The sequence below is a fragment of the Pseudorasbora parva genome, chromosome 4 (assembly GCF_024679245.1).
Source record: "Pseudorasbora parva isolate DD20220531a chromosome 4, ASM2467924v1, whole genome shotgun sequence".
NCBI classification, from domain to species: domain Eukaryota; kingdom Metazoa; phylum Chordata; class Actinopteri; order Cypriniformes; family Gobionidae; genus Pseudorasbora; species Pseudorasbora parva.
In genome coordinates this window covers 40,328,443-40,344,037 of record NC_090175.1, presented here as the reverse complement: position 1 = coordinate 40,344,037, position 15,595 = coordinate 40,328,443, and the positions used below count along the sequence as shown (strand labels likewise).

At 38.1% G+C, this 15,595-nt stretch overlaps 1 protein-coding gene across 5 annotated transcripts in view; it reads right to left on the bottom strand.

Annotated features, from left to right (window-relative positions):
* Window positions 1-15,595, bottom strand: part of rapgef2a (Rap guanine nucleotide exchange factor 2a) — a 58,076-nt gene that overhangs the window by 17,204 nt on the left and 25,277 nt on the right. For 4 of the 5 annotated variants that reach the window (XM_067441767.1, XM_067441770.1, XM_067441768.1 and 1 more), the window contains exons 2-16: window positions 10,820-10,890; window positions 10,631-10,687; window positions 8,739-8,822; window positions 8,572-8,647; window positions 8,316-8,483; window positions 7,750-7,767; window positions 4,256-4,378; window positions 3,614-3,791; window positions 3,370-3,506; window positions 3,135-3,293; window positions 2,694-2,846; window positions 823-987; window positions 620-727; window positions 313-516; window positions 96-204 (exon numbers count right to left, since the gene is read on the bottom strand). In XM_067441767.1, coding sequence (XP_067297868.1) covers window positions 96-204; window positions 313-516; window positions 620-727; window positions 823-987; window positions 2,694-2,846; window positions 3,135-3,293; window positions 3,370-3,506; window positions 3,614-3,791; window positions 4,256-4,378; window positions 7,750-7,767; window positions 8,316-8,483; window positions 8,572-8,647; window positions 8,739-8,822; window positions 10,631-10,687; window positions 10,820-10,890 — 1,810 coding nt within the window. Of the gene's footprint in view, window positions 1-95; window positions 205-312; window positions 517-619; window positions 728-822; window positions 988-2,693; window positions 2,847-3,134; window positions 3,294-3,369; window positions 3,507-3,613; window positions 3,792-4,255; window positions 4,379-7,749; window positions 7,768-8,315; window positions 8,484-8,571; window positions 8,648-8,738; window positions 8,823-10,630; window positions 10,688-10,819; window positions 10,891-15,595 lie in introns of those variants that run through there. The other variant, XM_067441772.1, reaches the window with a different exon arrangement.

Genomic DNA, 15,595 nt, shown 5'->3' with positions numbered 1-15,595 from the left:
AGAAGAGTGAAAATGAGTAAAGATAAGAAAAATAAGTGAGATTTTGAAATCAGCAGACTGTGTGTGTTGAGGGTGTATCTTGGAGGGAATCTCACCCAGGAGGTTGGTTTTGACACTCATACAGAGCTGTATGTTGTTCCTGAGAATTTCTATTGCTTTAGACAACTGCACATTCTCAAACGTCTGCCCGTTCACCTCCAAAATCTGCACATGGATAAGAAAAGGATAGACAGAGAGAAGAAAAAAAACAGTGTCAGAAAATGCTTCAGTGTCTAAATGTTGTATATTACACTGAGGTTTGAAAGGTGTTACCTGGTCTCCACGTTTAAGTCCCGCCTCCTCTGCTTTGCTGCCGACTTCCACGCTACTGATAAAGAGGCGTGTCCCCCGTTCAGCTCCTCCAATAAGTGTAAAGGGGAGAGGAATCTCTCGAGCGGTCCTTGATATAGTAATCACTCTGGGTTTGGCTTTAGCAGCACAAGCTATGTTGAGCAACCGCAGCTGTCCTGTCATTTTCTGCTCAGATAAAGAAGTTAATAAGAATGCTTGTCTGATAATGTGATATATTTAATTAGTTTTATTACAATGTCATAGATCAAATTACTGAGTTAATTCACACCTCTTTTTCCAGATTGCTCTGGAACTCCTCCAAAAAACTGGTCATATCAGGGTCTCCTTCAAAGTCACTGAAGTGATTGTTAACCCATAACAATACAACCCGGGTTACCTGAATAGAGGAAAAGGTTAAGAACTGTGAGCCCGGTTCCACTAAAGCTTAATGTGTGCATGCGTCTTTAGAAAAGGTTGATTTGGTCACGTTACCTTGTCCCGTAAACTGGGGTCATTAAACCAGTCCAGAAGTCTCTGTCCCAAAATCAGAGGACTGGGCAAGAAGGTACGATAGGTCAACAGGAAGTCTTCAATATATGTGGGGTCGACAACTGAATGATCCTCCACTAAATGCTGCATTAGCCTTTCAGCAGTACCCTAAAAAGCATATATCAGATTTTTCTTTTTCTTTTCTTTTCTCAAACACAACACATTTTAAAAATATTAATTTAGTTTGTTAATTGGTGTTTTTGAAAGTCTCTTATGGTCACCAATGCTACATTTATTTAAATTTGCATTTATTATAAATTAAAATGACACATTTATAATGTAATGTTTCATGCATACTGAGCTTTTTACACTGTTAAAGACTTAGTTTTTGAAACTTTGTCTATGGTTAGGATGGGAATCTAAGTTAAACGTTTGATGGAGTATTTGTGTGTCAAAAATACTCCTTCCGGTTTCTCACAAGATTCGGAGAGTTTTTTTTCGAGTACGAGTCTGTTTGACTTCAACGGGTCAGAATGTCCCTGTATGGGCCGTACGGGTTCTTCTCCTGGAAGGGTGCACGCGCGTGACCAGAGCGAGAGAGAAAATGCACGCCCATAAACACCGCTCTCAAAGTGGAGATCCTTTTGTCCATGCAACACTTCTGTCGCACCGCGCTCCACTTTATTCCTATGGGTGACGTCAAGCGACTTCAACGCGGCTGCATAGCATTCCGGGAAGGCAGCGCTGCATTTGAACCGATTTGAACGCAGAAATGACGAGAAGCGTCACATCATCACGGTTCAATCATATCGCAAAAGTGGATCTCCACGGTCACTGCTGTCTCAGTATTCACGAAATCAACAATGTTACCAAAGAAGTGTGTTTTACGGAGCGGTCCCAACGATAAAGGTTCACGGTTGTGCTTTGGAAGCAGGCGGTGACTAAAACTGCTTTAAACGTCGATGTTGTTGTCTATCATCGCGTAAGTAAACATCAGTAAACAACACGATCGTGTATAGTTAATTTATCAATGGAGCATGTGTATGGTGTGTGTTTAAATACATTTGTTTAGCTGACCAATATAGGTGTCAGTTTGTTTATTGTAAAACTACCCAAGCATAAACCTAGGGGATGTTCACACAGACCGTGCTTCGTCATTCAAATGCGCTACTCCATTGTTTTTTTATTCACTATCTGACGTGCAAAACTGTTTTCCTTGCAACTGCTAAGGTTTAGTCACATACAATAATCCATAAACCAAATCATGTCATCATATACCACGAGTAAACAAACGCAAATGTTGACAGGCCACTAAATACAGTACATACCACAGAGACGGACGTCCTGATGTTGCTGCTTCTCCTGTTCGATTTATTTCAGCCTCTAGATCCGATTCTGGATCATATCTGTATTAGTTGAATCTGATAGTCATGGTTTATTAGGGTAACGTTTTCTTTTCCACGCATGACGATGTCAGCTTTCAGACGCCCTTAATGCAACAGCTGCGCGCTCGTGATTCTTTAGCTCCGCCCACTTGATACTCCTCTAGCCGCTCTTTTTTTTTTTCGGAAAGACTCGGTACAGCCTATCTTTCTTTTATAAATATAATAAAACTAAAGACTTTTCCGAGATATAAAGGATGCAATACTACTCTATAGGTACTCAAGATTGACATGAGATTGACTGAGTGTTTCATCTTTAAATTCTGGCATGTCTGGCATTCATCTTTAAGAACAAGGCATGTTGTTCTTTCATTCACATAACAAAAAGGTCAGAGATTATATTAGACCAGACTCTAAAGTTGATTTCTAAGTAGATCACTCTTTTTAAGTCAATCAGATTTTTTCAGATTATCCAAAAAGAAACAAGGTTACCTTGACAACAATGTGTCCCTTGCGGGTGCCCGTCCGGTCGAGTTCTCTGTGTTCTTTAACCATGACGATTTCTCCTTCCTCCTCCACTCGCTGTGTGTTCTGTTCAACCTGATTTAGAATGCAGCAGTAGTCCTGTTGGGCAATACACACAAACTACACACAGAAACAATAATGTTAACTGGTGTTTTCTGTCGATCACCTACAATTTCATTGTTTATATTTGATTAAAAAATTAAGCTTGTGTGGGGACTCATTTGATAGACAATAATCATCTTCAATAGGACATTTTCAGTTTAAATGAAATGTCAAAGATTTAAATAAATCTTCAAAAGATTTAAGCTTACAAAAAAAAAAAAAACATCTAGATTAAATTTATTGACATTAATGAGCTGCTTAATAGTCCACTATCATGCCCATCTTTAGTAGACTAGACACTCTTACCTGACAGTCGTCCACTTTGGTCCTCATGACTCCAGTCATCAGTTGTTTCTCCAAGGAAGGGGAGACACCAAAACTTCCACCCATACACACACTCTCAGTGCGGCCATCTGGATAGATCACCTCTACTGCTCCATTCAGAATGACTGACCATGAGTCCAACTAAAACACACACACTTGCCTGTTATCAACTGGACAAAAATGAGGAGATGAAATGCTGCAATGGGTCCAGTGTTACCTCTTCACCGTGGTTGAGCACGATGGTTCCGGCCCGTTCCACAACCGCAAAAACCATGACGGCACAGAGTTCCCTCCGTACTGAAACACTCAGACTGGCAAACGCCGGGAGCTGCTGCACAAACTCCAGCAACTGCTCTGTATACAGAACGAGAACAAGAAAATGAAATTGAAAGTGAAAACGAAAGTGAAAATATAGCATAGGGGATTTCCATCACTGAACAATTCAAACAGCAAAGGTTTACCGATGTCATCATCTGTACGGTCCATCGGATCTTTCTCCAGACAGTCTCTAACAATATCTCGACTCATAAGAGGGTCCGTTCCCCTCCCCACGTCTTCATCATCATCATCTTCGTCTGAGTCCACTGCTGTTTCAGGAAGCCCACTCAGATCCATGTCCCCACACTCACTCTCAGTGGCCTGTGAAAGAAACAATGAGCTCAATCTGTTTGTTTCTCCTCAAATATTCAGCTAGCAATGTTCACAGGGATTTGATTTGCGGTTTAACAGCTTTCTGTCCTTTGTGACCCGCATTTAAAAATAGACAAAGCAAATCACTTGAACATGATTTGCCTGTGCATGTGTGTACAGGCAGAATTGTGTGTGTTGGCACTTTAAAGCTGATTGTGTTTGCACGTTTGTGCGTGCATGTGTAATGTTGATCTGTGGATCAAAAGGTGGGTGCGCTTGAGGACTGACATGAATAGGTTATGGAGAGGTGACAGATGGACCACGGGGAGGGAGAAGGAGGGTGGACTCTTCTACAGAACAGGATTTAAATGTGTGCGAGTGTGTGTCCCAGATGTTCACAATAAATCTGTCAGGATGTGCTTCTGTTGCAGAGTGTGTAAGAAGATTGCTTTCAAGAGGGAGTCTTTTATCACCTGGTAAATATCTGATAGGCTGCTACTTCCTGAATCACTAGCAATGCTGGAACGTGATTGGCTGGAAGTCATATGGGAGTGGCAACTGTCAGAGGGGTGAAGCTTTGAGAAGTCGGCAGGAAGCTGCAGGAGAAACAGTTACAAAATTAATAATACATCGTTTAAAAACATTATTATATAAAATAAATTAAATGGACAGATTTTAGGTTAAACTATAAAAGTGAAATTTCATATTTCAGGTCCTCTGACTGGTCAGCATTTCTCTTTCAACATTTTAGACACCGTTCTTTTTAACTGATCCTGCAGTGACAAACTAATTTTTACTAAAAATTTGTACTAAAAGTACAAATATTCCATGTAGATCTTAAATAATATGATTAAAACTGCATTATTATGCATGCAAGACGTTGTTTCAAATGTCAGGTTTATGTATATGCATAAAGACAACACAGAAATTATATCCAGACAAAATAACATTTTTGCAAATAGTGTTTCCCCCCAAGGATCAATTTTAAACCCCTGTGTGATTGTCAGCACATTTACTCTTTAGTTGAATGAATGTTGTGTTCTCACATGCACACAAGTTCAGCTGAATGGTAGCATTTTAAACCTCTAATAATCCATCTACTAGGACTCATTTTAATAATTGGTTGATAAAAATAAACACTCACTGAAGTATTATTGCTAGCAGTATTATTGCTAAATCATTTTATTGAGACAGCAATTTTAAAATAGAAAAATATTTAAGAGAAAAATAATATAATTATAATCACTATAGTGTTTTCCATTAGTGTTTGAGCATGGTTTCTAAAATAATTTAATTATTCCAGGTCTGTCAATCTCAACAAAAACAAACACACCCACACCTAAAAGCTTAAATGACTTGAAATGCAGGGCATTTGTGATAATGCATGGGACTAATGTATGGAGAAATAACTGAAGCTTTCATCAGCATAATGAATCCAAATAATCAGTATAACCTGCTAACCCCCCAACACCCTACTGTACAACATACCCAGAGGCTTACTACAGTAAAGTTGATGGGTTCATGTACTGATGCCCTAGATCAGATGGCCTACATACACTGACCCTACAACAAAATCACATGTAGAATACACAAACACACACACACACAGTAACTCAAAAACGCAATAGTGTGGCATCTCAAACAAATCACTAGGATGCAACATATAAAATGATATGCATTAAAACATAATAGGAGGAATACAACTTCAAAACAACTTCAAAAACATATCTACAAAATTCAAGATCCAGTTTAAAATCACACAACAAAAACAAAAATGATGTAGATTTAAATAGAATGATGAAAACTTGAATCAATTCAGAATATATTCGGTTACCATTTGATCTTTCAAACTAATATTTTCTGCTTGTATGCTGATAATAGCAAAAATGAATCCATCCATCAAAATAAATAATTGATAAAACGTAGCTTGCATGGGTGAGCAAAGAATCCATGAATATGTATTCTTACTTACAGAGTTAACACATACATGCTTGAGTTTAGCCTGTATGTGCCAAAAACACTGTCCACGGGCTATTTGTGAGTCTTTTGAGAGTGTGTGTGTGTGTGTGTGAGAGATACTCACAGTCCTGGTCTCCTTTCCCCTGACTGCATAGCCATGAGACAGGACTATCTGTCTCATAGCCTGCAATACTGAATGTCCAACCATCCTCTCTGCACTCTAAAACATTATCTGTCTAAAACATTTTCTGACTAACTGTTCTAACTGCACCTACTTGATGTTTTTTCTCCCCAGTGCACTCTCTCAGAGACAGCATCCCTCTCTCTACTGAAATCTGCCCATCACCACAGTAACAGACAGCACTCTGGGATGCTTCTGCAGACACAATTTTCATCAGACCCTGCCCCTCTGTCCCATTCACACACACACACACACACACACACACACACACACACACACACACACACACACACACACACACACACACACACACACACACACAAGATCATGGGATTATCAAGAGGCTGGTATTGTCTAAGCAGAGGGGGTGGGGGATGGTTGATACCCACTGCCCTACTAAACCAGTCACCAGGGTCAACCCTGCAATGATTGGCAGCTCACTGAACAATCAGGATGACACGTATATCTGTCAAGAGCCCACCCCCTGCTGTCAATCATAACCAGAACCATTACAAGTCAGGGGATCATAAAAAAACTAATGCAGAGGGAGACTAAATGCTCAAAGTGCCACAGGGGAGAAACTGTGAGTGATGGAAAAGAAGATTGGGATGCTTTTTACAAGATTAAATTTGCTAAGATTGTAGCCAACACTATGCTATGCCTCTGTTCCAAAACCTAGTGATCGGTCATGTTATCTACATAGCACTTTTTGCACTTTAACAGGAAAATACACACAAAAAATGTGTCAAAATATTCTTGTAAGGACAGTTGGTTATGTCTTAAGTGAACATAACAGTTGACACCTAATAAAAAACCCTAACAGTATATTGGATCTGTGCAGCCTAAAATTCCTGCTGCTGTCTCTATAATAAAGTTAATCAAACAGCAAAAGAAAATTCAGTTGCTGTTCTTAACTGAATAACTTTTTTAACTATATTTGTAATGATTTTACATTTGATTACAGTTTTTTATACCCAAATACCTCAAAAATCTATTTGTGAGATTGACAATTTATTTATTTCTTCTTTTTTAATTACTGGGTGTTTACTTGTTTTAATAAGGCTTGAAATTTATATTAGTTAGGCTAGTTGTTTTTGCTATGGTATTTTAAAATCATAGGCAGAAGATCCTTGTGTAAGTGTTCTTTAGCCTGGTGAATTTTTTCATAGAATTCAGCTACAATAAATGTTTTGCACCTAGACTTAAAACAAATAAAAATAAATGTTTTTTAAACCTTACTGAAATTGAAAGAAGGAATCGATAAGCAGAATTGGATTTGTTAAAATGCAAACGATACCGAAACCTATTACTAGTTGTAATCAGGGCCAAAATGTGCTCCTCACATGAAGTGCGTGGAAGAATTCCCTCATTAATTCCAATAGAGTTTGGTGCTTATATGCTGCTAACAGTACAGCACACATAAATATTAAGTAAATAGTGACATTCTATTAAGATGAACCAACATTTTATAAATGCTATTTAGTATAACACAAGGCCTGAGTATAATTAATTTTCCATGTTCTGCTTGGTCTAGTGCACAGTTAAGCGTACAAGCCTTTCAAAGTATGCTCCATTGATCATGAGCGCGGATTAGCAGGTGCGCAATACCTAATGGACCTAAGTTTTTGAGGCCTCACATTATGCACACATGCGCTGTTGTCTGCGCAAAATTATGCAAGGACACAAAAATGATGCTGCACCACAGTGTCAAAGCATCTACACCTTTCAATGGTTTACTTTACATGTCAGCTTTAAATGTGGAAACAATTAAGTATTTAATAAAAAAATTTAAAGAATATTATTTGTTAGTACTAAAAGGTAAGTTACCTGGGATTTTGAGCATTCCTGCAGCAAGACAAAATTAGAAAACACATTAATACACATTACACATGTTAATTCAATACAGTGACTATTCACATATTTAAAGGTTAAAGAATAAAACGAGATGAGTGATATAACCAAGCTCTAACTTGTCAAGATGCACACACAGACTTAAAATCAGATCACGTGAAATAGAGTTAAGGTGCAGTCACGTTAACTGTTGTTTGGCAATTTTTTGTAAAATTTGCTGACATTTTAATAGGAATAAACATCTATTTTTTGCATGATGGGGAAAAAGTTCCCCAAATAGATTTTACAGTAGGTTCAAGCTGATCACACAAATTTACCACGCTGACCAACAAAAGGCTGTTTGGCTTGAAAGTGACTTTCGCTTAAATTACACTAATGTGACCACACCTAGTTTCAACTATTTGTATATTCATAATTTGATCAAAAGGGCAGATTTCAAATTGTGTATGTGTGTGTGTGTGTGTGTGTGTGTGTGTGTGTGTGTGTGTGTGTGTGTGTGTGTGTGTGTGTGTGTGTGTGTGTGTGTGTGTGTGTGTACGAACCGAGTGGTATCCTGGTGGCAGAGGGGGCTTGCTGGCTGGATAATGATCAACCGTATCAATTATAGTCTGTCGTTCTCCTCGCTGGTTTATCTTACGGAATCTTCTTCTGGACTGTCGATGAGATGCTTGTCTTTGGAAATACTCATCGTTGTCATCCATGTAGTCCACCTGAGAGAGACAGAGAGTGGATAACTGTATTACCATCTAACTGATACATGTCTTTTTGCACATACTGACCCCCATACTGCCAACTCACCACAATCATTTCTGAAGCCTCAAGGACGATACACTCACAACCACGGCGTAAACTACCAGCAGAACGCTTACCAAAGCTGAAATGAAATGGCACACTTCACACAAAACACTGAACAGGACACAGTGAGGAACCAATGGGGCAAACCAAACTCAAGCAAACACTCATACCTGCTGCGGGGAAGAAACATGGACTCCTTTATAAAGACAGAGCCAGACAGAAGGATATACCAACAGGTCCCAATGTCATCGGGGCTATAACACACACACACACACACACACACACACACAACAACAACATTACACACATATGCACAAAAACTCAACACATCTTTTTTAGTCCATTCTTACTATTATATTCTGGGTGGAGCAGTGACCGAACAGCACACATGCCATGTTGGGTAAAGGAAACAAATGTGATAAATCATACAAATGCCAGTAAATATATCTTAGTTAATTTAGTAGTTCTCAGAGCAAAGAGGAATCTGTGGTTTGCAAGTCTCACATAGCCAGTCTTTTTACAATCCGCATGAGGTCTTGTCCACTTTTAACCATGTCATCTTGCACTGTCTCCTGTTTGGTCTTTGTGTACAATTGCCAAACGCATGTTACTCTTCTGTGCAAAAGTGAGCGTCTGAGTAGGCAACGCACTACAGTAACGCTGTTTATGTTCGCTGATCAATATTTATACGTGAATAAAAGCCTAAATACAGACCTTTTGAATTAATCTGTGTTCCAAAGATGAACGCTTACAAGTTTGGAATGACATGAGGAGGAGTAATTAAGGATAGAATGTTCATTTTTAGGTGAACTATCCCTTTAAAACTTAAAAGTTATGAACTGACTGTTGGTGGTCCTTGGGCATGCCATCTGAAGTTGAGACGGGTGGTTTTCAAACTATGTGGAGGGAAACCGAAAGAGCCTACGCATTTGCACAACATAATTCCCAAGAGAAAAGCAGCGCATCTGATTTTGTGTTTTGGAAAGCACAGACTTTGACAGCTTGGTTAATGCAGGCATTGCACCACAGTGAAGATTTACTGCAGATAACAGTTAGGAAAATGGAGAGGTAAATACATAATGGGGAATGTTCCAGATTTTGAAGCGCTAGCAGGACTTTGAAAAATGTTGCCCTGACGTTGTAAAGCATTTTTCAGCTGGTAATGTTAATTATCACAACATTTCATTTATTGCAAATTAATTTCTAAGTGCGAACATGAAGCGTTGAAGTCGCTTAATGTCAAAGTGGAAGAATGAAGTGGAGCGCGGCGCGGACTATAACCGACATTAGTGTTCACGGAAGACTGGATCTGCAGCTGAGAGAGTGTACGGGCGTGCATTTCCTCTCTCTCCCTCTAGTCACGCGCGCGCACCCTACCGGGAGAAGAGCCGTACGGCCCATACAAGGACCTTCCGTTCTATTAACGTCAAGTAGACCCATACTCGAAAAAAACTCTCCGAAACTTGTGAGAAACCGGAAGGAGTATTTTTAACACAGAAATACTCCATCAAACATCCAACATTAGTTTTTGAAACTTTGTCTATGTTTAGGATGGGAATCCAAGTCTTTAACAGTGTAAAAAGCTCAGTATGCATGAAACAGCATTTCACCCCCCCCCCCCCCCCACAGTTTCTTAGTGTTTTTTTTTAAATTTTTTACTTAAAAATATTTTCTGTGGTAACTGGTATTGTCACTAATAGTGTTGATGAACTTAACTTGTAATGTGCCTGAACTTTGCTTTAATTACTTTAGCAGTCACCCAACGAAACAGGGGGTCCTCAACAGAATGTGTAGGCAGAGGCAGAGTGTGTGTCTATATTCAAAAAGCCTTTAGAAGCTTAATCCGTCTGTAGATGGACGTTACAGATTTAAATAAAGCGAGCTGTAGACAGATGTCGGTGTGTGTTTGTGTCTGAGACAGAGAGGGAGAGTGAGCAGATGTGTGTGTGGACAAAATCATCCTCGTGACTTTGATGTAAACCTCTGATAAACTGACCTAGATAGAAATACATTTTCTGACAGCCTTTGTGAGAGTGTATCAGATGTGTGATTGGATACTTACTAGTATAAAACCTCATTAGCTTCATGCTGTTCATATCGAACTGTCTCGCACATCAACCTGCAAATGAAATAAACAGTGTTAAATAAACTAGGTCTGTGATAGGAATTAATGTATACACACACACACACACACACACACACACACACACACACACACACACACACACACACACACACAGTGGTCTCGTACCGGAGCTGGTGTTCCCTCAAGTTGGACAGTGCTTCCATGCCATGGAGGTAGGAGTACACAATCTGCAGATCCTGCAAAACACATAGCAGGTTACAACTTCACTTTCAACTTTTTTAGGTCACACTGCTTTACATTGACTCCACTTTCCATTAAAACAGTACAAACCTACTACCTTTTATTTATTAAAAAAACATAACATTTAGTCTGTTCCACACCCTGTTATCACATGATGTTGGACTCCTTAAAATGGTGACATCCAAGATCATTTGGACCCTTTATACAACACAGCGTAAGAGCAATATATTACATAATCTTATTCCAAATCTTTAACACAAATTTGATCATGGACTACATTTGTCCAGCTCAATAATTCAACCATTACTTTTGTCATTTGTAAGAAAGAATATATATATATCATTATATGTCCCAAAATCTGGTAGCAGGGCTGTAAAAATGGCAAACTTGGATTACTTTTTTTTTTTACTGCTGGGGAAAAAAAAATGTTAAGAGGTTTAGCCACCCACACACACACAACATGTGCCAATGCAGCAATGAAAAAACAAACAACTAAATAAAAGCAAACATTTACATGTACCCTGATTAAACGGAGTCAAACACCTCCCCACCCTTACCCTCATAAGTCATTTAAAATCTGCCAGCATGTACACCAAAGCACCAGTAGGAGGTGCCCTATATATGGGAATTTATACACAAACAATAAATACACACATAAACCAAACATACAGTACACGCAACCTTCCTTAAGCACTATTTAACTCCACCCATCCTGAGTTACGCAATCTGTTTAACAAGAATGGAATGTTTGCGGATACTCCACTCTCCTTCACTTTCAGGTCTTTTTCCTCACTTCTGTTTTTCACTACATTTGTTGTCATCCTGTTCCCCTTTTAATGAAATGAAAGACAATTTGAATGAGTCTCACATTCTAAAAACAACTTCCCACCTTTCTGGAAAAGGAGAATTGAGAATCTTTTTTGTTTGTTTAAAATAGAGATCTGAATTCAGAATAGACAACTAAACAAATTAACCTCATTTAAAATAGATTGATAAAATGATAATTGCTGCAGCCTATTAAAAAGATTTCATTATTTTGATTTATTTATTTTTTAAATCATTTGAATTAATAGTTCAATGACTCAAAGACATCACTTGTTTCATAACTAGATGAATCAGTGTTTTTTGAACAAATCTTTAATGATTCAATGACACATGTTTGTACTTGTCGCAAACCTACTGGTGTAATGATGCCATTTATACAGTCTTTATTTAAAACATCAAGTTATTTTGAAAAGGTGATTTACTTTATATTGAACCACACTGTGTTAAACTTAGGACTGGCGTTACTGCAAAACAATGAAATCTTTTAAATATCTCTGCAGAAAATATGCATGAAATATGAAGGCAAAATATTGCACAAATTATATACTCAGAAATCATATAAAATAAGAAAAATGCTAAATATTTTGTAGCTAAAAAGTAATACCAATAAATTACACCAGTAATAGGCTATAAGCAACAGCAATGCTTTGTAAAAAACTGAAAATAAGAGCACATTTCAGCCTGTCACCATCATGCAAACATGAAATAGCAAACATTTACAGGTTGTTGCATTCCATTGAGCTATCTTTCGTATTGTTTTTATGTTTGATGGACATGTTTTCCACATTTTATATTGCATTTAATATTGCATTGTGTGTGATCAGCCGCTTAGACGTGATGTGTTCTATTCATAGAGCCTGTCACACGAGAGCCATCATGTGTTCGGATTATTTTCTTCTCTTAACTGTTATTGTCAACAACATGTCTAAATGTAACGTTTGACAACATTAAAAAACACAACTTCTCGATTTAAAAATAATACAATCATGGCAATACAATTTTTTTGCAAAGCCCTAGTTGAACTATAAACTTTTATCCGAGTACTTCTGTAACAATTTGAATTATTGTAACAGAAATAAATAAAAATACTTATTACAAAAATGAATACTGTAATTGAAAAGCTGTTTCATGCTGATACATGACAACTTAACCCCCTACAATGAGAGTAAATCTTAACCCTGAGCAACTATTTGGCCACTGGCTAATAAATGCTTAGATTTTGCTATCAGGTGTGTGTGTTAGAGGCTAGGAATAAGTTTTGCATAGATATATTTTCACTCACTGAACACTGTCAAGTGATCTGTCTATTTGAGTTCAGCTCAACGGATGCGCCGCGTACCTATCTGATGTACCGTTAACTAATGTGCAGACGCACAACTCGTCTTTCTCTCCCTCACACACACACACACATGCAAAGAGAAAGTCTTAAATACCAAACAGAATCCACGTGCTACACGTAAACCATATTCTTTGTTGTATTTTCCTGTCAAAACAACAGAGTTCATTTGGAATTAAGCATTTAAGAAAAAGCAGAAGATAGTGGGCGGAACTAATGCGCAAACGGCAATCTCATTGGCTGGCGTTTGAGTGAACGCTGACAACATGATTAATATTCACGAACCCAGCAGCTTATCAACCCTTAGCGCATTGCATATTGTAGTAGTAGTATTATCTCTATTACTTATTACTTATATTATCTTTTAATAATAATTACTATTTTTTTTTTCTTTTACGATCTTCTTTGTTTTAGAAACACTGAATGACCAACAATATCTTAAGCCCCCCCACCAGTCCTAACTAAGTTCAGTTAAAATGAAAAATAAGCATGGTGACCAGGTATATCAGTCTGGCGAGGAAACAAAAATGTACTAGCCAATGGCGATTCTATTGTGAAGGTGTGCGTAGAGGGCTGGTGTTTGAATAGAGATTACGATTGTTTAACTCATTTGTAGCTAGCTATAATTTCAGCTCTAATTTATAGCTAGATTACCTGAATAATAACACTTTTGGTTTAAAGGCAAATGCATTTAAGTTTTGTACCACAGCAGGACAGTGTGCTTGCAACGCATCGCTGGTCAGGAAATAATGAATTTGTTGAGCGTTTCCGGTAATTGGCTAATAGATAGGCTTCCTCAAACGTGCGTATATGAATGTTTCTATAAGTATATTTCAGATAAGGAAATTCTGTGAAAGAAATCATTTCCTGTTCAGAGATTTGTTGATTCAGATAAATGCAGCAGCAGACGTACAATGAGATAATATGAAACAATTATGCAGAAGCATATCAAATATCTGAAAGAGCAGAGAACTAAATACTAGCAGATATAACCACATTAATGATAATATAGAAACCCTTTATCACACTTCTGCAACGTGAGAAAACAATGAGATGCAAAAACCTCAAGTTAAACTGAAGAATCTTCTAATTCAATGTGGGAGGCTTTCGCCAAAAACACACACAAAAAATGAATAACAGTAACTAAAAAGTTTCAAAGTAAAAAGCTGTCAAAAAGAAGGCATATGTCATTTGCTTGATTTTTTGCTTGATTTACTAAGACAATCAGGTTGCTTAACACATTCTTAAAGATCACATGTCCCTGTTGACACAAGTTTAGTGTCACGCATTATGCATTTCATGCAATTTGGGATGATATTTCAAAAATTTCACTAAAGGAAAATATTAAAGGAAATATTGATTCATTGAATTTATCCTAAAATGGCCCTGATATGTCACTAGACATTAAGAAATCATGTTAATTTCAAATACTTATATCACTGACAACAGTAGTCCGGCCAGGATATTGTCATTTAAAAGTTGTTGTTGCAGCCCTCAACTGATGTTGATGTTGACATGTTGTGTTTTGGCCTAAAGCTCTGCCCTCCACCTATCGACCAATCACGAAGTCAGTAGAGTTTCTGCATCCGGGTTGCCAGATCTGCTCTAGTTACCACAGCTGCAGATACAAACGTTCCTGCTGGATCGTGCAGCCTATCTGGCAACCTCGAGTCAGGGGGAGGGGGAGAGGGGAAAGTGATTGCAGTACCAGTTTTGGCCACAATTTTAAATACACTTCCTTTAAATGAGGTCATACTGGCTGCATATTGAGGTTATAAAAGCTACAAAAAAATATAAATATATTAGGTCCAAATAATAAAATACATGAAAATTGATGAAATTCAGATACTTCTTTTTAATAACTTTCATTTTAAATGTGTCCAAATTCTAAAACCGATCATTTACAGGTCTAAATCTGACTTTGACTTTCACTGCATGCATGAAGTGAAGTGCAGAGACCATTAAAGGCCAGAACAATTCACACTACGGATGGGCAAGAGTACAAACGTGATGGTGATGATCGATCACGAAAACGATGATCGTCCTGATTTTAAAAAATATATTTGTCTATTTTTTTTAGGTCTGATTGGTTAACATTAGACCGCACACCTTCCAGACCGGCGAAATAAAGTGAAACTGGATTTGAAAGCGTGCACTTCAGTGATGCCTGGGATACTTTCATAAAGTACAGTACAGGAAGTGTATGTAAGATTGTAGCCAAAACTGCAATCACTATCCCCTCTCCCCCTCCCCCCTGACTCAAGGTTGCCAGATAGGCTGCAGGATCCAGCAGGAATATTTGTAGCTGCAATGTGGTAACTAGAGCAAATCTGGCAACCCGGATGCCGAAACTCTACTGACCTCGTGATTGGTAGATAGGTGGAGGGTGGCGCTTCAGGCCGAAACACAACATGTCAACATCAACATCAGTTGAGGGCTGCAACAACAACTTTTAAATGACAATATCCTGGCCGGACTACTGTTGTCAGTGATATAAGTATTTGAAATTAATGTCTAGTGACATATCAGGGCCATTTTAT